General features: G+C 31.8%; 1 protein-coding gene across 1 annotated transcript in view; it reads right to left on the minus strand.

Annotated features, from left to right (window-relative positions):
- Positions 1-3444: 3444 nt before the first annotated feature.
- Positions 3445-24330, minus strand: part of LOC134715501 (VPS10 domain-containing receptor SorCS3-like) — a 71921-nt gene continuing 51035 nt past the window's right edge. Inside the window, exons 19-26 of the mRNA XM_063577705.1 lie at positions 23487-23626; positions 22764-22908; positions 22143-22255; positions 19849-19959; positions 19161-19263; positions 15808-15973; positions 8978-9117; positions 3445-6015 (exon numbers count right to left, since the gene is read on the minus strand). Coding sequence (XP_063433775.1) covers positions 5948-6015; positions 8978-9117; positions 15808-15973; positions 19161-19263; positions 19849-19959; positions 22143-22255; positions 22764-22908; positions 23487-23626 — 986 coding nt within the window. The 3' untranslated portion in view covers positions 3445-5947. The remainder of the gene's footprint in view (positions 6016-8977; positions 9118-15807; positions 15974-19160; positions 19264-19848; positions 19960-22142; positions 22256-22763; positions 22909-23486; positions 23627-24330) is intronic.

The following is a 24330-nucleotide window of genomic DNA, read 5'->3' on the forward strand; positions in this document are numbered from 1 at the left end:
AATTGTGTTTTGGTGATGGTGATGTGTTTGTACATCTTACTTTGCTTAACATTCTTGCTGCTTACAAAAATCTCTATCTATAATGAACTTGGCCCAGTAGTTTCAGTGAAAAATGTTAGTGAAAATCTACAAATCTTATCGGAAATTGTTAAAATTTACCATGCAGGGCAATTACTCCTTAGGGGGTCAATTGACCATTTTGGTCATGTGGACTTATTTTTAGGTTGTACTTTGCTGTACATTATTGCTGTTTACAGTTTATCTCCATCTATAATAATATTCAAGATAACAACAAAAAACTGCAAAATTTTCTTAAAGTTACTAATTCAGGGGCAGTAACCTGACAACCAAATATCAAATTCATCTGAAAATTCCAAGGCAGATAGATCTTGACCTGATCAACAATTTCACAACCTGTCCAATTTGCTCTAAATGCTTTGGTTTTTGAGTTTGAAGCCAAAAACTGCATTTTACCCCTATGTTCCAATTTTAGCCATGGCAGCCATCTTTGATGCTTGGACGAGTAACTGGACACATTTTTAAACTATATAATCTAATGATGATTGTGGCCAAGTTTGGATTAATTTGACCTAGTAGTTTCAGAGGAGAAGATACATGTATTTCTTAAAGATTACTAAGATTTACGAAAAATGGTTAAAAAAGGACTATAAAGGGCAGATCTGAAAATAACAGAGCAGATAGATGTTGACCTAAAACACATTTTTACCCCCCATCAAATTTGCTCTAAATGCTTTGGTTTTTGAGTTATAAGCCAAAAACTGCATTTTACCCCTATGTCCTTTTTTTAGCCATGGCAACCATCTTGATTGGTTGGCCGGGTCACCAGACACAATTTTTGAACTAGATACCCCAATCATGATTGTGGCCAAGTAGTTTCAGAGGAGAAGATTTTTCTAAAAGATTACTAAGATTTACGAAAAATGGTTAAAATGGACTATAAAGGGCAATAACTCCTTAAGGGGTCAACTGACCATTTAGATCATGTTGACTTATTTGTAGATCTTACTTTGCTGAACATAATTGCTGTTTTCAGTTTATATTTATCTATAATAATATATATAACCAAAAACAGCAAAATTTCCTTAAAATTACCGATTCAGGGGCAGCAATTCATCTGAAAATTACAGGGCAGATAGATCTTAACCTGATAAACAATTTAACCCCAGTAAAATTTGCTCTAAATGCTTTGGTTTTTGATTTAAAAGCCAAAAACTCCATTTTACCCCTATGTTCTATTTTTAGCCATGTCGGCCATCTTGATTGGTTGGCCGGGTCACTGGACACAATTTTTCAACTAGATACCCCAATGATGATTGTGGCTAAGTTTTGTTAAATTTTGCCTAGTAGTTTCAGAGGAGAAGATTTTTGCAAAAGTTAACGACGCCCGACGACGCCGACTGCCAAGTGATGAGAAAAGCTCACTTGGCCTTTTAGGCCAGGTGAGCTAAAAATAGGATTGAAATAAATGCAAAATCAATGTATCTAAAAAAAAAAAAACAAATAGGTTGATACAAAGAATATCTCTATGTACCATCAATTCTGTCAAAAATCAGAATTTATACAATTGTAAAAAAATTGAAATCAATTAGGTTCAGTAAATAGACAGTCAAAGAACTAAAATAACATTTTGTCATATTTTCAATAATACTACACTTCAACCCAATCTGAGGAATCAAATACAATTTTGATTTGATTCTTGAAAGAAACCCACATATTTTTGGTATGGAAGCCAACAATAACAAGTATGTCTACCCTAATATTGCCACACATTTACACATCATAAAAATGCAACGTTTTCTTAGCAAAACAGAATCAATATACACTAAAAGCTCTTGGAGTTTGCAAGACTAATTCCTGTAAGATTAAAGGTTAGCTCCAATGACAATTTTGCTTTTCAATATATATTAATGAGTGTCTTAAAAATTTAAATGTTACTTGTGTCTGTCATATTTTCTTCAAAAGGGGAAAAAATGCATTTTACACCCTGTTCCATTTTAGTGATACAATGTAGTAGCTATGTTTCTTGACGTACAAGGAAATAAAAAACAAAATTTATACTAGATATTCTGAAACTCATTCAGCCTAATTAAGTTTTGCTGAAACTGATTAAGCAGTTTTAAAGCAAGTGAACTAGATGAACAAATTCAGAAAAAATGTCTTTAAAGGGCAGTTACTCCTTAAGGGGTTGATTGACAATTTTAGTCATTTCAAATTTTTTGTAGATCTTTTTGCTGTTTACAGTTTATCTTTATCCTTAATAATATTCAAGACAATATCTAAAAACTTCTTTAAAAGTACCAATTAGGGGTAGCAACCTAACAACTGGTTGCCTGATTGGTCTTAAAATTTTAGGGTAGATAGAACTTGACCTTATGAACAATCCTATTCACATCAGATTTGCTCTAAATGCTTTGGTTTCAGAGATATGATCAAAGAACTGCATTTCACCCATGTTCTATTTTAGCCATGGCAGACATGTTTTTTGACGAAACAGAAAATAAAACACAGACTCTATTCTAGATACCATAAGGATCATTCAGCTTAAGTTTGGTAGGAATTGGTTCAGTAGTTTCAGAGAAGATGCTTGAAATAGTTTACACCAGACGGACGACAACAGACGACAATGGACGTCAAGTGATGGGCAAAAGTCATCTGGTATCCATTGTCATACCTTTCTTTAATTGTTTTTTTTAACATTAACCTGTTCTATTGTGAGATTGTCAGTGCAGTATTTAAACTGTCAAGAATGTATAATTCTCATCATATAACTGATCAAACATTTCAGATTTTTTATATCAATAAAGGTGATTCCTAGAAAACACAGCTTAAAGTTACAGAAAAATGCAAACTGCCTATGGTTTGTAAATTGAATTGTAAAATGTGCATCAAAGTTATATTGTGTATTCTTGGGCCACAGTTTTTTAATTTGTTGGTTTACTGATTTTCCCCATGAAACAGTCGGGTCGTTTTCGTAAATTCCAAACGGATGATTTTTTTATCTATGAAACAAGAAAATTCCAAATGATTTGTTTATATTTAGTACTTTAACTTCCGCATTTGGAGAAGTCCATGTTCCATTTTTTTATGAGATGATGCATCTTAAGGAATGATGAGAAATACGGGAATTGAACTTATGATGTTATGGGTTTTTAACACATGTTTCTTTCCGCAAAATTATTTGTGCAAATGACATTTAAAGGTCAGTTATAATTGATTGGTCTATTTTTAAATACATAAATTGGAAGTTTTATTTTTTCTGAGGATTTGTATACTATACAAATCCTTGTTTTTTTCACAACAGAAAGAGTTATCAATTCTTTTAGTGTCTAAAGCATTTCAATTCATAAAAAAAGAAGACTTTATTTTTAGGGATAATGTATAATTTTTTTCGGGTCGGCGGGAATAAAAAAAAAAGCATGAAAAGTCAATGTTATTTTTATTCTGAAAATCGTCAAAATAGGGTTGGCGGATCCGTAAACCAACAAATTAAAAATCCCTGGCCTTGAGAAAACTTTTCAAGATTTTTAAAATTTCTAGTACTAGTATCATCATAAAATATTTTTTGCTATCCTACTTGTATGTGTATGTGTACAAACAATCTAATTTGTAAATGTATCAGGCAATAAGTTTGTACATAAAATTTGTTCTATGTTTTGCATTGATAAAAGGTACATGGCATTCAATGTACAGTTGGAAAACATATATCATAAATGGAAAATAAAATAAATGGCGATGTAAAAAGATAAAACTTTGTTCTTGCACACAGACATTTACTCTGAAATGCCAGTAACTCTTTGTCTTTGTAACTAATATCAGAAAAATATATCAACCACAAATCCAGAAACAAGGTTTAAATAATGAAATATTGAAAGCAATAAGCATTCTTAATTCAAAGCCAATACATCTAAGCATTCAGTTACTGTGTTGACAATTAAGTGTAACAGTCTTTGACATAGCCGTGGAACCCTAGCTCTTAGGTCCTTATAATACTTTTTGACAATTTGCTTCCTTGCAAAACCATTGCTCTTTGGTCCTTATGATATTTTTTGACAATTGGTTTGCAAATTGTCAAAAAAATATCATTAGGACCTAAGAGCTTCTACATTTCTGCCTCTATCTTTGACCTTGATTCCCCTTTTTGTAAATAATATGCTTTTATTAATGTCTTTAATTGTTAAATACATTCAAAAAATTCTTTCCTTGAAAACTGACAACAAACTTTTTAGGGTAAAAAAAGATACAATTTTTACATAAATATATATGATTGTAGTGACCACAAAAAAAACCAAGATGATTTGTGCAGCTTAAAAGCACAAACAAATATGTGATTTGCTTTATAACACAAGGTGTTATAAGTAAAGTTAAATAAAAATTACAACTTATATACTTCAGAAAAGTACAATCATATGCTAAAAAAAAACTTTTTACAAACTTCATGCACTGCAATAGTGTTTGTTGTTTTTGCAATATTTTATCTGAAACATTTTTAGCTCAAATGGATTTGATCAAAATTAGATCAAATTTAAGAAATAATTCCTTCATGTCACGCTCTATGCTCATTTTAATATAGGTAGGCATTATATTTGTCGATATTTTACACAGAGCGTTAGCGAGATATATAAAAAAATAAAAAATGCTACATAGAAAATTGTTTTCATGTTCATATCATGTATGTACTAATGTGAAATTGTGATTTAATCGGAAAAAAGTGGGTCTTGCAGGCCTCTTGCCACGAAGAATAAAAAGTTACGTAACCCTGAAGTCAAAACATTTTTTGTTCTACTTTCTGTTTGCTGTTTTTACTAGGCCGCACCACTTCCAGTAAACATGATATCCTTCCACTTTCCTGGATTGATATCCCAAAAACATGCAAGATTTTTTTTTAATAATCTATATATATGTTTCAATTCAGCATAAACCTATAATCAAACAGAAAAAATTGAGTCCAGAATCTTTTTTATAGAAAAAAATGGACTATATTGTTTCCGTCCATGTTTTGACACTGGAGTTGTAATACAAGACCGGTACCTAGTTGATACTGACAGACCAGGGTAAAACTGAATGCCCCCTCCACTACAGCCGGGGCATAAAAAGAATATTTCAATTTATTTTAATCTGCAAATTGGAAAAATAGGGTAGACCGTCCAGTAAACCAACAAATTAAAACACATAAAATAATTATTACATAATTCAGATTCATAGATACTCTAGTAATGTCTAAACAAATAATCTCAGCCAAAGAAAGAAACATAGATCTTCAAATAGATTCATGAGTAAGAGAAAAACAATTGTAATCAATCATGCATGCCCTTACGCCCAACACATGGTAAAATGTGTATTGGCTTTGTTGTTGAATAATAACAGGAAAACATTCTTAAATACCACATCAATATTTTGTTCGGCTGCAGCAATCTTGATAAAGCTATTAAAAACAGACACTGGAAGACATATATACAAATGTTTATAACATAGATGCCAACCCCCTTTGTTGCAATCAATAAAATGTATTTCCTCACTTTCCTTGGCATAGTCATTATAAACATTGCCATAATAGACACTCTTCTCTTATAATACTGACGTAAAGTCTACAAACAATCTTTGTTGTAATCAACAAACTAATCAAATAATTTAACATAAAATATCAAATACAGCATTAACAAGAACAAATAGTATTTTAGCACTAATGGGATCTGTAAGTTGCACAAATGATTTAAATAACAAGTCTGAACAAACTTCACAATTTGTTTAGAATGAACACATAATATACATGTGTGAACAAAAATTGTAATGTGTCTTCATCACACTTTTTTTAACAACAAACAATAGCTGCATAAACACACATACACACTCACACGCAAATTTAACAAAATGGAAGCTGATAAGTAAGGCACCAATAATCACAGATAAAATCTAACTAAAACCATCATCAACAGCTCACTAAATCATTCGAATTTGTTGTTCCTAAACTCATAAATTCTAAAGATGGCTGGAAGTCTGAAAAGAAAATATAAATATTAAAATATGTTTGTATAAATTAATGAAAGTGCTTGTAAGCACTGAGAGGGAAAAGATTGCTATAATTTTATTTATCAGTTGAAAGTAAAACTAAATTTTGCATTGTATAAACAATTTGGTTGCATACATGACCTACACAGTTTTGACCTCTTGTCAAGATTGCATGATCATGATCGTGGAAAAAGCTCTAAAACGTTTTGTTAAACAAATTCTTTTAAGCTTTACTTGAGGGTTATCAAGCCTCAAGTGAATACTGTTACATTTGTCATTTTGATGGATTACCCTCATGCATATCATATCTGGATTGATGACTATATTTGTATCATCCTCATGGATATCATACCTGGATTGATCACTATATGTGTATCACTATCATGTATATAATACCTGGATTGATCACTAACTGTGTATCACCATCATGTATATCATACCTGGATTGATCATTATATATGTATCACCCTCATGTATATCTTACCTGGATTGATCACTATATTTGTATCATCCTCATGTATATCTTACCTGGATTGATCACTATATTTGTATCATTCTTATGTATATCATACCTGGATTGATTACTATATTTGTATCACCATCATGTATATCATACCTGTATGAATCACTAAATGTGTATCACCCTCATGCATATCATGCCTGGATCAATCACTATATTTGTATCATCCTCATGTATATCTTACCTGGATTGATCACTATATTTGTATCATCCTCATGTATATCTTACCTGGATTAATCCCTATATTTGTATTATCCTCATGTATATCATACCTGGATTGATCACTAACTGTGTATCATCCTTATGTATATCATACCTGGATTGATCACAAAAAATTGTATCATCCTCATGTATATCATACCTGGATTAATCACTATATGTGTATCATCCTTATGTATATCATACCTGGATTAATCACTATATTTGTATCATCCTCATGTATATCTTACCTGGATTGATTACTATATTTGTATCATCCTTATGTATATCTTACCTGGATTGATTATCATATTTGTATCATCCTCATGTATATCTTACCTGGATTGATTTCTATATTTGTATCATTCTTATGTATATCTTACCTGGATTGATTACTATATTTGTATCACCCTCATGTATATCTCACCTTGATTGATTACTATATTTGTATCATCCTCATGTATATCATACCTGGATTAATCACTATATTTGTATCATCCTTATGTATATCTTACCTGGATTGATCACTATATTTGTATCATCCTTATGTATATCTTACCTGGATTAATCACTATATTTGTATCATCCTTATGTATATCTTACCTGGATTGATCACTATATTTGTATCATCCTTATGTATATCTTACCTGGATTGATCACTATATTTGTATCATCCTTATGTATATCTTACCTGGATTGATTATTATATTTGTATTATCCTCATGTATATCTTACCTGGATTGGTTTCTATATTTGTATCATCCTTATGTATATCTTACCTGGATTGATTACTATATTTGTATCACCCTCATGTATATCTCACCTTGATTGATTACTATATTTGTATCATCCTCATGTATATCATACCTGGATTAATCACTATATTTGTATCATCCTTATGTATATCTTACCTGGATTGATTATTATATTTGTATCATCCTCATGTATATCTTACCTGGATTGATTTCTATATTTGTATCATCCTTATGTATATCTTACCTGGATTGATTACTATATTTGTATCACCCTCATGTATATCTCACCTTGATTCATTACTATATTTGTATCATCCTCATGTATATCATACCTGGATTAATCACTATATTTGTATCATCCTTATGTATATTTTACCTGGATTGATCACTATATTTGTATCATCCTTATGTATATCTTACCTGGATTAATCACTATATTTGTATCATCCTTATGTTTATCTTACCTGGATTGATCACTATATTTGTATCATCCTTATGTATATCTTACCTGGATTGATCACTATATTTGTATCATCTTTATGTATATCTTACCTGGATTGATCACTATATTTGTATCATCCTTATGTATATCTTACCTGGATTGATCACTATATTTGTATCATCCTCATGTATATCTTACCTGGATTGATCACTATATTTGTATCATCCTCATGTATATCTTGCCTGGATTGATCACTATATTTGTATCATCCTTATGTATATCTTACCTGGATTAATTACTATATTTGTATCATCCTCATGTATATCATACCTGGATTGATTACTATATTTGTATCATCCTCATGTATATCATACCTGGATTAATTACTATATTTGTATCATCCTCATGTATATCATACCTGGATTAATCACTATATTTGTATCACCATCATGTATATCTTACCTGGATTGATTACTATATTTGTATCACCATCATGTATATCTTACCTGGATTGATTACTATATTTGTATCATCCTTATGTATATCTTACCTGGATTGATAACTATATTTGTATCATCCTTATGTATATCATACCTGGATTAATCACTATATTTGTATCATCCTTATGTATATCTTACCTGGATTGATAACTATATTTGTATCATCCTTATGTATATCATACCTGAATTAATCACTATATTTGTATCACCATCATGTTTATCTTACCTGGATTGATTACTATATTTGTATCATCCTTATGTATATCTTACCTGGATTGATTACTATATTTGTATCATCCTTATGTATATCATACCTGGATTGATTACTATATTTGTATCATCCTTATGTATATCATACCTGGATTGATTACAATATTTGTATCACCATCATGTATATCTTACCTGGATTGATCACTATATTTGTATCATCCTTATGTATATCATAACCTGGATTAATCACTATATTTGTATCATCCTTATGTATATCTTACCTGGATTGATCACTATATTTGTATCATCCTTATGTATATCATACCTGGATTGATTACTATATTTGTATCACCATCATGTATATCATAATCTTCTACTGTTAAATCTTCATCACTTTCTGCACATGATGTATCCAACTGATTTCTATTCAATATTAGTGAATACTGCTGTCCAGTTTTGGATTTCCTAGAAAATAAAAACATTTATGGTTGGTTAATATTTCAAAAATAAATAGAAAACTTTATCTCACATGAATATGTGTTCATAGGACATTCATGCCAAAATTGCATCATCACATTTCTTGAATTTGGCATATAATTGCAGAATTTCACAACATAATGAAAATCTGTAATAAATTTCAAGTTGAAAGTTGAAATAACCATAAATAATGATAAACTATCTTGATTTTAAAAACTTTATATTTACATAAACTAGAGGCTCTAAAGAGCCTGTGTCGCTCACCTTGGTCTATGTGAATATTAAACAAAGGAAGCAGATGGATTCATGACAAAAATGTGTTTTGGTGATGGTGATGTGTTTGTACATCTTACTTTACTGAACATTCTTGCTGCTTACAATTATCTCTATCTATAATGAACTTGGCCCAGTAGTTTCAGTGGAAAATGTTAGTAAAAATTTACAAATTTAATAAAAATTGTTAAAAATTGACTATTAAGGACAATAACTCCTTAGGGGGTCGATTGACCATTTCATTCATGTTGACTTATTTGTAAATCTTACTATGCTGAACATTATTGCTGTTTACAGTTTATCTCTATCTATAACTAGAGGCTCCAAAGAGCCTGTGTCGCTCACCTTGGTCTATGTGAATAGCAAACAAAGGAAGCAGATGGATTCATGACAAAATTGTGTTTTGGTGATGGTGAAGTGTTTGTAAATCTTACTTTACTAAACAGTCTTGCTGCTTACATTTATCTCTATCTATAATGAACTTGGCCAAGTAGTTTCAGTGGAAAATGTTAATAAAAATTTACAAATTTTATGAAAATTGTTAAAAATTGACTATAAAGGACAATAACTCCTTAAGGGGTCAATTGACCATTTCGGTCATGTTGACTTATTTGTAAATCTGACTTGGCTGAACATAATTGCTGTTTACAGTTTATCTGTATCTATAATAATATTCAAGATAATAACCAAAAACAGCAAAATTTCCTTAAAATTACCAATTCAGGGGCAGCAACCCAACAATGGGTTGTCAGATTCATCTAAAAATTACAGGGCAGATAGATCTTGATCTGATAAACAGTTTTACCACCTGTCAGATTTGCTCTAAATGCTTTGGTTTTTGAGGTATAAGCCAAAAACTGCCTTTTACCCCTATGTTCTATTTTAGCTGTGGCGGCCATCTTGATTTAATGGTCCGGTCACTGGACACATTTTTAAAACTAGTACCCCAAAGATGATTGTTGCCAAGTTTGGATTAATTTGGCCAAGTAGTTTCAGAGGAGAAGATTTTTGTAAAAGATAACTAAGATTTATGAAAAATGGTTAAAAATTGACTATAAAGGGCAATAACTCCTAAAGGGGTCAACTGACCATTTCGGTCATGTTGACTTATTTGTAAATCCTACTTTGCTGAACATTATTGCTGTTTACAGTTTATCTCTATCTATAATAATATTCAAGATAACCAAAAACAGCAAAATTTCCACAAAATTACCAATTCAGGGGCAGCAACCCAACAACGGGTTGACTGATTTATCTGAAAATTTCAGGGCAGATAGATCTTGACCTGATAAACATTTTTACCCATGTCAGATTTCCTCTAAATGCTTTGGTTTTTGAGTTATAAGCCAAAAACTGCATTTTACCCCTATGCTCTATTTTTTGCCGTTGCGGCCATCTTGGTTGATTGACCGGGTCACGCCACACATTTTTTAAACTAGATACCCAAATGATGATTGTGGCCAAGTTTGGTAAAATTTGGCTTAGTTGTTTCAGAGGAGAAGATTTTTGTAAAAGATAACTAAGATTTACGAAAAATGGTTAAAAATTGACTATAAAGGGCAATAACTCCTAAAGGGGTCAACTGACCATTTCGGTCATGTTGACTTATTTGTAAATCCTACTTTGCTTAACATTATTGCTGTTTACAGTTTATCTCTATCTATAATAATATTCAAGATAATAACCAAAAACAGCAAAATTTCCACAAAATTACCAATTCAGGGCCAGCAACCCAACAACGGGTTGACTGATTCATCTGAAAATTTCAGGGCAGATAAATCTTAACCTGATAAACATTTTTACCCTTTGTCAGATTTCCTCTAAATGCTTTGGTTTTTGAGTTATAAGCCAAAAACTGCATTTTACCCCAATGTTCTATTTTTAGCCGTGGCGGCCATCTTGGTTGGTTGACCGGGTCACGCCACACATTTTTTAAACTAGATACCCCAATGATGATTGTGGCCAAGTTTGGTTCAATTTGGCCCAGTAGTTTCAGAGGAGAAGATTTTTGTAAAAGTTAACGACGACGGACGCCGGAAGCCGGACGCAAAGTGATGGGAAAAGCTCACTTGGCCCTTCGGGCCAGGTGAGCTAATAATATTCAAGATAATAACCAAAAACAGCAAAATTTCCTTAAAATTACCAATTCAGGGGCAGCACCCCAACAAAGGGTTGTTTGATTCATCTGAAAATTTCAGGGCAGATAGATCTTGACCTTATAAACAATTTTAACCCCGTCAGATTTGCTCTAAATGCTTTGGTTTTAGAGTTATAAGCCAAAAACTGCATTTTACCCCTATGTTCTATTTTTAGCCCTGGCAGCCATCTTGGTTAGATGGCTGGGTCACAGGACACATTTTTTAAACTAGATACCCTAAAGATAATTGTGGCCAAGTTTGGATGAATTTGGCCCTGTAATTTCAGAGGAGAAGATTTTTGTAAAAGATTACTGAGATTTACAAACTAGAGGCTCTCAAGAGCCTGTGTCGCTCACCTGTTACTGTATTAACTGATGTCGGTCATCTTGGTTGGTAGATCATTAGACACCCTAGTTATGATTGTGGCCAAGTTTGGTTAAATTTGGCCCATAGTTTAAGAAAAGAAGATTTTTGTACAAGTTACAAAAAATGACGAAAAGTTGTTAGAAATTGACTATTAAGGGCAATAACTCCTTAAGGTGTTGACTGACAATTTCGGTCATGTTGACTTATTTGTAGGTCTTACTTTGCTGAACATTATTGCTGTTAACAGTTTATCTCTATCTATTATAGTATTCAAGATAATAACCAAAAACTGCAAAATTTCCTTAAAATTACCAATTTTAGGGCAGCAACCCAACAACAAGTTGTCGGATTCATCGGAAAATTTGTGAGGGAATAGATCTTATTCTAATAAACATTTAAATCTTAAAGATTTGCCCTAAAATGTCTTGGTTTCAAAGATATAAATCAAAAACTACATTTTACCACTATGTTCTAATTTTAGCCATGTCGGCCATTTTGTTTGGAAGGCGGGGTCATCGGACACATTTTTTAAACTATATACCACAATGATAATTGTGGCCAAGTTTGGTTATATTTGGCAATGCAGTTTCAGAGAAGAAGATTTTTGTACAAGTTAGTAAAACATGACGAAAAGTTGTTAAAAATTGACTATTAAGGGCAATAACTCCTTAAGGGGTTGACTGACAATTTTGGTCATGTTAACTTATTTGTAGGTCTTACTTTGCTGAACATTATTGCTGTTTACAGTTTATATCTATCTATTATAGTATTCAAGATAATAACCAAAAACTGCAAAATTTCGTTAAAATATCCAATTCAGGGGCAGCAACCCAACAACAGGTTGTCTGATTCATCTGAAAATTTCAGGGCAGATAGATCTTGACCTGATCAACAATTTTACCCCATGTCAGATTTGCTCTAAATGTTATGGTTTCAAAGATATAAGCCAAAATATACATTTTACCCCTGTGTTCTATTTTTAGCCATGGCGGCCATCTTGGTTGGATGGCAAGGTCACCGGACACATTTTTTAAACTAGATACCCCAAGGATGATTGTGGCCAAGTTTGGTTAGATTTGGCCCAGTAGTTTCAGAGGAGAAGATTTTTGTAAAAGTTTACGGACGACGGACGACGGACGCCAAGTGATGAGAAAAGCTCACCTGACCTGAAATGGTAAAAAATTAACTATAAAGGGCAATAACTCCTAAAGGGGTCAACTGACCATTTCGGTCATGTTGACTTATTTGTACATCTTACTTTGCTGAACATTATTGCTGTTCACATGTACAGTTTATCTCTATCTATAATAGTACTCAAGATAATAACCAACAAGAGGCTGTCACAACGACAGCAAACCTGATTTATTAACATTTATTTGTGTCCTGGAAATATCACAAGAACCATAACTGATGAACGTCGAAAAGGAAAATCGTCAATATCAGATTTGACCACCATTTTGTCATCAGTATCAACATATTAAAATTTGAAAAGCTTTGGTTGAACAGTTCATGAGTAAATGCACGGACACGACTGGAAACGCCATTTTTCAATCTTTCAAGAACCATAACTCCTGAACAGTAAAAGTCAATATCACCATTATTGAACCTGACCTCTGTTTTGTCATCAGTAACACCATAATAAAATTTGGGAAGCTTTGGTTGAACAGTTCATGGGTAAATTCACAGACACCACTGGAAACACCATTTTTCAATCTTTCAAGAACCATAACTCCGGAACGGTAAAAGTCAAAATCGTCATTCTTAAACTTGACCTTCATTTTGTTGTCAGTAACAACATATAAAAATTTTGAAAGCTTTGGTTGAATAGTTCATGAGTAAATCCACGGACAACATTTGGTTGCCACCCGCCCCACCTCCCTCCCACCATACATCCCCAAATCAATAACCGACATTTTTGTCACAAAAATCCAGTAAAAAACAGTAAAATTTCCTTAAAATTACCAATGTAGGGGCAGAGTCCAGATTCATTTGAAAATTTCAGGGCAGATAGATCTTGACCTGATAAACAACTTTACCCCATGTCAGATTTGCTCTAAATGCTTTAGTTTTTGAGTTATAAGCCAAAAACTGCATCTTACCCCTATGTTCTATTTTTAGCCATGATGGCCATCTTGGTTGGTTGGCTGGGTCACAGGACACATTTTTAAAACTAGATACCCCAATGATGATTGTGGCCAAGTTTGGTTTAATTTGGCCGAGTAGTTTCAGAGGAGAAGATTTTTGAACCCCACCAATTTTTTTCACCTCCCCCTTTCCCTTATTCCAAAATGATCTCAATTCAAATTTCTTATGGAGTTTTCAACAATAACTACTCATTAAAATACATCATAAAATATAAAATGTCATACAATCATGGTTTAAATAATTTAACTACTATTCTGGACAAAGAAAGATAACTCCAATGCAACATTTTATATTGGCAAATTTCTAATGAAGTTCATTAACCTAAAGTTTTTGGCAAATTTCCATTGGAATTTATTAATAATAAAGTTTTTGGCAAATTTCCAATATACATAATTTAAGAGCAGTTTAGGTGAGATATTAAAATGAGTTTTAATTATCAACCTTTCACTACTTTTAAATTATGTTTTGGTTCAATTTTTGCAGTCGTATAAAAACTACAAGGTCATTTTTGCTGTAGCACATGTTCAATTAATTACGATCAGACAAACAGCTTGTTTAAATAAATTTCAGACGGGGAATCCTGTGAAAAAAATAAATTCAGGAGTGAAAGTGTTAAGAGATCTGAAACAAGTGAAATTGCGAGCTACTGCTCACTGATGATACCCCCGCCGCAAGTGGATAATATTAATAGTGTAAAAATTGCAAGTGTTCGGTAAACAGGAAGTTGTCGAGTGATGAATTTGAAAACGCATCACAAGGTATAGCTGACTTATATAATTCCTGAAACCAAATTTCAGAAATCCTTGTATTGTAGTTCCTGAGAAAAATGTGACGAAAATTTTCAACTTGGCTATCATGTGTAAAATCATACAAGTGTTCGGTAAACAGGAAGTTGTCAAGTGATCCATCTGAAAACGCATCACACGATATAGTTGACTTAGATAAACCCTGAAACCAAATTTCAGAAATCCTTGTATTGTAGTTCCTGAGAAAAATGTGACGAAAATTTTCATCTTGGCTATCAATTGTAAAATCATACAAGTGTTTGGTAAACAGGAAGTTGTCAAGTGATCAATCTGAAAACGCATCAAACAGTATAGCTGACTTAGATAAACCCTGAAACCAAATTTCAGAAATCCTTGTATTGTAGTTCCTGAGAAAAATGTGACGAAAATTTTCAACTTGGCTATCATGTGTAAAATCATACAAGTGTTCAGTAAACAGGAAGTTGTCAAGTGATCAATCTGAAAACGCATCACACCGTATAGCTGACTAAGATAAACCCTCAAACCAAATTTCAGAAATCCTTGTATTGTAGTTCCTGAGAAAAATGTGACGATAATTTTCAACTTTGCTATCATGTGTAAAATCATACAAGTGTTCGGTTAACAGTAAGTCGATGAATGATGAATCTGAAAATGCATCACACGGTATGGCTGACATATATAAATGTTGATACCATATTACAGAAAGGGTGGATGTGTAGTTCCTGAGAAAAATGTGACGAAAGTTTCATGGGATGGACTGACTGACGGACGGACGGACTGACAGACAGAGGTAAAACAGTATACCCCCCTTTTTTAAAGCGGGGGTATAATTACAGACAGTATATTTTTCTTAAATCACTTCGTATTACAGTTATACTGACTCATCAGAAAATAACTTTGATCTAAATAATCATTTTATAAAATATTATAACTATATGCCTATGTTGTTTATATGATAATCAATGACATTTATGTATCATTCTATGTACCTTTTAAACCTTTTAATAAAACAGCCTACTATAACTGCCAGTACAAAAACTACAATAATCAAAGGTACAGCTATCAATATGGGTGATGTTTGTCTGCTGTTTTCATGTGGCTGTACATTTATTGAAGTTGTAGTTTCAGGTATCTTTGGTAATCTGTTGTCATCATCTAAAATACACAAGTCAAAGCATTAATAAATTCCTAGATATAGAACTACATAGCAATTAAATCCAATAAATAAAAACAGATGCTCAACAGGGCGCAGCTTGATACGACCGCAAAGGTTTAACCCTGAACAGTTGGGGCAAGTATGGACACAACATTTAAGCTTGATCAACTCTGAATTTGGATTGTGATTCAATAGTTGACAAAACATAGGTTTCTGACACAGAATAAATGTGGTCTAAGAACTTAAACTTAAATACTTAAATTTTTTAAATTGGACATCTACCTTTCATGGTCCAATATCCAAAATCTAAATACATGGTTAGATTCAGCATATCATAGAACCCCAAGAAATCAATTTTTGATGAAATCAAATAATGTTCAATTTTTGACCTTTTAGACCTCAATGTGGACCAATTTGATAACCGAGCCCAAATCAAAATCAATCCCAACCGTCCTTTTGTGGTCATTAACGTTGTGTTAAAATTTCATAGATTTCTATTTACTGATACTAAAGTTATTGTGCAAAAACCAAGAAAAAATGCTTATTTGGGACCTTTTCTTGGCCCCTAATTCCTAAACTGTTATGACAAAAACTCCCAAAATCAATCCCAACCTTCCTTTTGTGGTCATAAACCTTATGTTAAAATTTCATAGGTTTCTGTTTACTTATACTAAAGTTATTGTGCAAAAAACAAGAAAAATGCTTATTTGGGCCCTTTTTGGCCCCTTTTTCCTAAACTGTTGGGACCAAAACTCCAAAAATCAATCCCAACCTTCCTTTTATGGTCATAAACCTTGTGTTTAAATTTCATAGATTTCTATTCACTTATACTTAAGTTATAGTGCAAAAACCAATTTTCAATTTTTGCGGTCGTATAAAAACCAGACTATCAGAGCGAATTTAAAAAAAAAATTATTTGTACAAAATGTACTTAGGTCAACGCTTATACGCCCTAGTAAATTTACAAAAAGAAGCATTAGATTCTTAATTTAACATATGAACATACATTACTATAAATAAAGTGTATAAGCTTTTTACTATCAACTCTCAATTTACTAATCGATCACGGCGGTCATTGACATATTATATAGACCAGGGGCGTAGCTAGGTATTCAGCCAACTGTAGGCACCAATCGGCAGGGGGTCTGGGGGCCGCTAAAGGCCCCCAGAAGGTCCAGGGTAGAGCCCTGGTAGGGGGTTGAGGGGGGCGAAGCCCCCCGACGGAAAACGGTTTTAAGCATTTTAGCTGTATAATTTTATGTTAAAAAATATTAAATTTACTGGTTATTTATTCATGATAATTATTATATACATGATGAAAAGTTCGAAGAATTATGAGTAATCTGACTAGTGAATTAGGTAACGCAGTACAATCGGAAATATGGATAAAAAACTCACATTATGCACTGCCCAGCGTAGATCAGCGTATCCATTTAATGAAGCAGTACACCCTGTTTGGTATTTTCATATCTATTCCATTCTGATTGATATATACGTATAACTTAATTAATAGTAAATATTGTGACGATCCTTCATTAAAAAAAATAGGAATCCACGTAAACACTAATATTTCTATATAATAAAACGACCCGTTTGGCTGGAAAATAACCATTAATCTTTTTTTTTATTCTTATAAACCTACACCCTAGCCACACAAACACATACACACAGTTCTGTTCTGTTCATACCATCGTAACAAAATTCAAGAAATGCATATTTCTTTACTAGTATCCTCTACTGTAAAATCCCTACCGGGTTAGGAATTTGGACAATTTTTTTTTTTACAATAAATACATACAACAGGGAGCTAGGTCCTGTAATAGGCATCGTCCAGAACGAAGGTCTGGAAATTTGAAAATGAGGGATTATTGGAAAAGAGCAGAAATTCTGCCTTTGAGTAGACCAACTATGAACTCCCCAAAGAGTGGCATTCTCTCTACAACTAGGCATCGGATTTAATGTCCCCATTTTGACCTAACGTGACTGCGTATTTATACATCCTGCACAGCCAAACGGACAACCAACATTGGCAAGTCAGGTGAGGGCAAAATGGAAAGCTAGTTGAAAACTAACAACTAATTAAAGTAAAACACTCATGCATGTGTCTAAGTTGAGGTTCATTCAAGTTTTTGTTGATAGAAGTGAAATGATCTGAACCAACTAAGTTCTAGTTTATAGATTCTATATAAGGTAAAAACATAATAACATTCATTTCTTTCCAACATTCGATTCACTAAGAACGAGAGACTAGTGTGAACTTGACATTCGATAATCAAAGAGTTTTGAGAACTTATCTGGCGTTCATCTACAGATAACGTTGTTTATCATTTTTTTATTTTTTTGGAAGAAAAAAAAATATTTGTGAAAAATTATGTGTAGGCACGTGCCTAAAGTGCCTAACGGCAGCTACGCCCCTGTAGACCCTCTCTATCTAATAAACTCAGTGACCGCCGTGGATAGTAAACTTTAAAATGATAGCAGATAGCAAATACATGTTATTCATTGTCTTTGGTATGTACAAAGTACAGTAAAAACGCAAACCAGATGTCTAGTCTAACTTAAAATTTCGTCCAATGACGGAGAAATATTCATACACAGTTTTTTTCATTTTTCTCCCAAAATAACCTAAACTGAATAATCATAAGAATGGATGACAAATGTGAAAAAACATGGTACCTATAACACACACAGGCATGGTGATCAATTTATTGTGGAAGGAAGAGGAGCTTCACACAAAATGAGGTCTTCTCGTTTAATAGTATAGATTTCGCTATCAAAATCAACATGCAATGGAATAAAATATATCAACTTACAGGTTTTTTACTTATCTGCTAGTTTTTATAACTAAACACGACATAAACCATGATGATCTGTATGTACCATTCAAAATTAGATATAATAAGAACTGTTCAAAATGTTATAAATATTACTGTCCTTAACATCCCACATTGTAGTCCGAATGTTCTGAGGGAAATATGTTACTGAGAGGGGAATATGATACTAAGAAGGGGATATGATACTGAGAGGGGAATATGAAGTCAAGTGGGATAGTCTCAACAAATCAAATGATGATTTCCCTATCAATATAAACATGCAGTGGAATAATTCAGTTTGGTTATGATGACCTTTTGACATCATGGTATCATATGACAATAAAAATCCAGAAACTGCCCTAATAAAAAATACCTGTTAAGACTTCTATTTTGGTAACTGTTATAGGGTCTTCATTTGGCATCCATTTAAATGACAACTGTCCTGTCTGTAATTTATCTTGTAACTCAAATACAATCTGAAACACATTGTTAAATCATAGTTTTAATTCTTTGCATACAGATATAATACCGTATAGCGGGTTATTTTCGCGGGGTGTAAATTTTTCGCTTATTTTCGCGGATAGAACAAAATCGCAAAAATAAATTCCGCCAATTTAAAAGTGTACATGCAAAGGTATTGATAAAAGTTTCGAAACCGCCAAAATAATAACCGCAAAAATATTTCGTATACCTTATTCAATGAAAATCGCGAAATTTTACACCCGCGAAAATAACCCGCTATACGGTAACTAGAGGAAAACATGAAATTGCATGTTATGTCAAGAAAGGATACCAAACTTTTTCTATTTTTAACAAGCAGTAAAAACTGCAAATACAGAAGTTTTGTTGAATATTTTTATTTTAAAGAAAATACACCTTATATATATATTTGTCTGCAAAAAGGTCACTGTAAAATTTTTAGCCCATTTATCAACAAGTGCAATGATAAATGCACACAAAAATTTCTGAATATATTTTTTTTCTTGCTTTACATGTCTAATTTTTAACTTAATGACAAGCTTTTAAAACAAAAGCAAAATCAAACTATGAAATAAAGTTACCTGATCTATAGTAATTCCAGCAAGGTAAGGTGGAAGAATGGTGACGTCAGCCATTGTTGGTTTCTGGTTTGGTATGAAAACATTGAGCCTGCTTCTGTCAACATATAGTATCTGGAATAACATTTGAATCTGATATTATACAGCACAAAAACACAACATATTTTGAAAGCAATGTCTTAATGTCACCATTAGGACATTGCTTTCAAAATATGTTGTGTTTTTGTGCTGTAAACTTACTTCAAATATCACCTTACCTGCATGAAATTTATAATTCAAAATTTGTAATGTCTAGAGAATTTACAGTTACTTATCTGGATCTTTTTTATGTGGTTCTTGTTATTTACTTTATACCATTTTTTGTTTAGTTTCTCTGAGTATAAATTGATGTCTATTTCATTGATATGACTAGGTCTACAATTGGTTTTAAAGAGAGTTTATAAACAAATATTAAAGAATCTGATTTGAAAAATTGTTAATATTATTTACACTTATTTTATCATTATTTTTTTTTCAAAATGAGATTTTGTACATACAATATTTACCACTCATCTTCAAATTAAAAAAAAAAACAATAATGTCTTGTCAGTCAAATTATTAATATTGAAATCCTTAAACACTTTACGCAACACTTTCATAAATCCTTTGTACACAAATTATTTCATTTTCTCTGAATCTTACTAGATTTTTACTTTTCCTGACCTGTTGATTATTGGTAAAAATTCAATTATGACGTCTAATACTCTTGCTTTCCTCTGAAATTTCCCTGGTGATGTCATGAACAAATGTGACCATGCCTGATGATGTCAAATAGAATGAACACAACTGTTTGCAGATCATTCCAAAAGAAGGATTATGATTGTCTGCATATCGTCAAAAAATCATTAGAGATACAGATTCCACCACCACCCAATCTTCACTATTAAATTTCAAATATTCAAACGCTCGGCAAGCCTTGTGTTTTAAATATGAAAATTCAACTGTCTCCAGTGGATAAATATTGTACCACACTTGATGCAGTGGTAGAATCTATATTTCTCTAATTCTTTGGCAATTTAACCCTTTCTGGAACTTCATACAGGTTATTTTTTAATTTAGATAATGAAGCATCTAACCAATTAGGTTTTTTCTTTACATTTTGTTTTAACTTGCGTGTTGATTTTTTAGTAATCTTTTGTTTTAGTGATAAATTTCTAGCTTCATAGAATATAGTATTAACATCTTTAATCATATTATTAATATCAGAATGATAATCAGTTTTATGAAATTTCAAAAAATTTTGTTGCATACTGCCTGAAGATAATGCTTCCTGAAATAATACAATAAAGTTCTCATTCCATTTATAACTTTTAAGGTAGATCACCAGTATATATTTTTTGAGACAGAATTTTTTTATAATTTGCCAAAATGAAGATTTTACTATGCTCTTTTCAAAAATTTAATAAAAAGTATGGGTCACCGTGCTATTTTTCAAGCTATGAGTCGTTGAAAATTGCCAAAATTTGGTTAGTTTGTTCATGAAAAAACACATTAGTGTGCATAAAAAAAATTCAATGAGATATAATTTTGAAATAAATTGCGAGAAGAAAGGTTTCATAATATGTTTTAAGAAAATAAAAAGAAAACATGATGTCACCGAACTTGTTTTCTTGCTACAAGTAAATATAAAAAATTTCCCTATTAGCCCAGTATAAATTTTGTACTAAAAGAGTTATCTCCCCTTAAATGGCTCATTTGAAATAAATAATTTTAAAACCAAAGAAAATGATATTTGTTAAAATATTTTGGATTATACAATTAATTAACAAGTTTTTCTTAAATAGAAAAAACTTCTTACAATTATATTGCAAATCTGTCTCCAAATTTGCAGATTTAGGCAAATAACTAGACCGATTTTGTACTGTGATTGTGCAATCCAAGATGGCGGTATACCATCAATCTACCTTAAGAGACATCTGAGTTTGAAATGTATCTCCTTTTATTTTGAATAAAGATAAAAAAAAAAAAATCTCCTTTTATTTTACACTGTATGTTCAATAACACAGAAATCTGACAATGATCAGAGAGATCACCCAATAAGTTATGGACTTTTTCATACCTTTGATAATAAGTTGTTCTGATACAATAAAATAATCTACAACGCTACATCCATTTGAGGTATAGCATGTTAATTGGCCAATAGAGTCTCCAGTAGTTCATCCATTTATAATTCTAAGACCTGTTTCAGGGTGATATCTGTATTGTAATGAAGCCACTTTTATGGTGTTTTATTTAAATTTTGATGGTATAATACTGACCTCTGCTAAATTCATACACACAATATTAGCAAATGATATTCTCCATAATAAAGACTGTGTGTTGAAGTGATCTATATTACTGGAAAACATCAGTCTCAGTGTTGTCAAGTTTTCTGAAAAATCATAAAAGGATTTTTTTTAAAATTAAACAGTCATCCAGATAAATTCTCACCATGCATATAAAAAAGAAGATGTGGTTTAACTGTCAATGAGACAACTCTCCACAAGAGACCAAAATGATACAGAAATAAACAACAATAGGTCACCCATTACAAGTACATCTGGTTTTTAACTATGTTTTTATAAAAATTGCCTATTTGAATCTTTTCATTGTACTTTAAACAATATGGTTTTCAGTGCCATATCATTTTTCCCATGCAATTATTGATTGACTGAAAATAAATAGGCAACTTTCAGACACCTATTGTCTTGCATATTTCAATAACTTTTATTTGTTCATTACATTGTGTATTACTAATTTCTGTATTGAAGCCATATTTAAATACATTATTTCACTCAAAACAATTTTTGAACCTAAAAATGATAAATAATTAATGATCTAAGCCTGTGAAAATTCTTCCTGACTGTTTACCTTTGTGCTATTGATATCATATTACTTACTATGAACTTGCAGCATAAAATGTTGAACAACAGAACTAACAGAATTCACAGCCTCCACAGTCAAATTATATTTACTAACTGATGTATAGTTGTGTGACATAGCATTATTCCATGTCAATAGAGATTTAGTTCCATTAGGCTTGAACTGAAACACAAAAATATTTACAATAATTTTAGACTTCCTAGATTTTGGAAAACATAGCAGTTTTTAAAATAGGGCATGACTCACTATATTTTTTTAATATAGGAGGATTATATAGATGTCAACAATTCAGAATTGGAACTTTAAAACAAGAATTGAAAATAATGCTTATGCTATAAGTTTCATAAATATCTTGCAAGAATTTTAACAAATGAGAGCGCTAACGATACAATTTTTCATATAATTATGTTTCCAAGGGACACAATTTTTCAAAAAATAATTGATTGGGACTGATTTTCAAACTTGTCTAAGACTTTGTTTATATAAACCTATGATATATTTTATAAAAAATCCGGCTAGGATTACACATAATAGCACTAACATGACAAAACTGATGCCTGATATTTCTATTTCCCCAAAAATGCATTCACTGGGGACAAAAACGAATGTTGTTCGAGTTCATTGTTCATATTCTAAAATTAAATTCAAATCAAACATGGCATTTTTTACATCAGGTTGATACATTTTGTAAAAGTATATTAACCACATTTAGTACAATTCCCTACAAACATTCACTTTACCTGATCACCAAAATTCCACACATAATGAATTAATCCAAAGTTTGATGAATTTGTTTTGCTGAGTACATTTACAATAACCATGGTAGGATGATTTATCTCAGCTCCTCTTGGAATCTGTATATTAAGGTCTGTTATCTCATCTGTAAAAAACACAAACATTTTGGTAACTTTGATATCAATAATTTTTTTTCATACTTTACAACTCCTCCAGAAAAAGAAAATTACTTAAGACAGTTTTGACTGTTTTGTTAAGGCTGATTTGGTTTTCATACTCTCTCACTAATTATTTATGTTAAAAAAGAGGGACAAAAGATACCAGAGGTCAAACTCAAAAATCAAAAATAAACTGACAACACCATGGCTAAAAATGAATAAGACAAACAGATAAACAATAGTACACATGACACAACAATAAAAACTAAAGAATCAGCAACACGAACCCAACAAAAACTAGGGGTGATCTCAGGTGCTCCAGGAGGGTAAGCAGATCCTGCTTCACATGTGGCACCCATGGTGTTGTTCATGCCATAACAAATCCGATAAATAGTCTAATTCGGTAGTTCACATTCATGAAGGGGAAGCTACTCTAACTTCTAGACTCAAGTTTACCTGATGAAGTTTTTTCCCTAATTTTTTTTTGTGAAAACATATCAATCTTGTTTTCTTTGCACGAACATAACAAGATTAATTCTACTTGAAAAATGTATATGTCAAAGTAATATTCGATGTAATTTGTATTTCATCAAAATGTTAACTTTCAAAAATCAAAAGAAATGTATTTTTTCAATCATTACTTGTCAAAAAAAAATTATGTCTTATTTCACATTTTTTCTGAGCAAGCACC

The sequence above is a fragment of the Mytilus trossulus genome, chromosome 4, assembly GCF_036588685.1.
Source record: "Mytilus trossulus isolate FHL-02 chromosome 4, PNRI_Mtr1.1.1.hap1, whole genome shotgun sequence".
In the NCBI taxonomy this organism is placed as follows: domain Eukaryota; kingdom Metazoa; phylum Mollusca; class Bivalvia; order Mytilida; family Mytilidae; genus Mytilus; species Mytilus trossulus.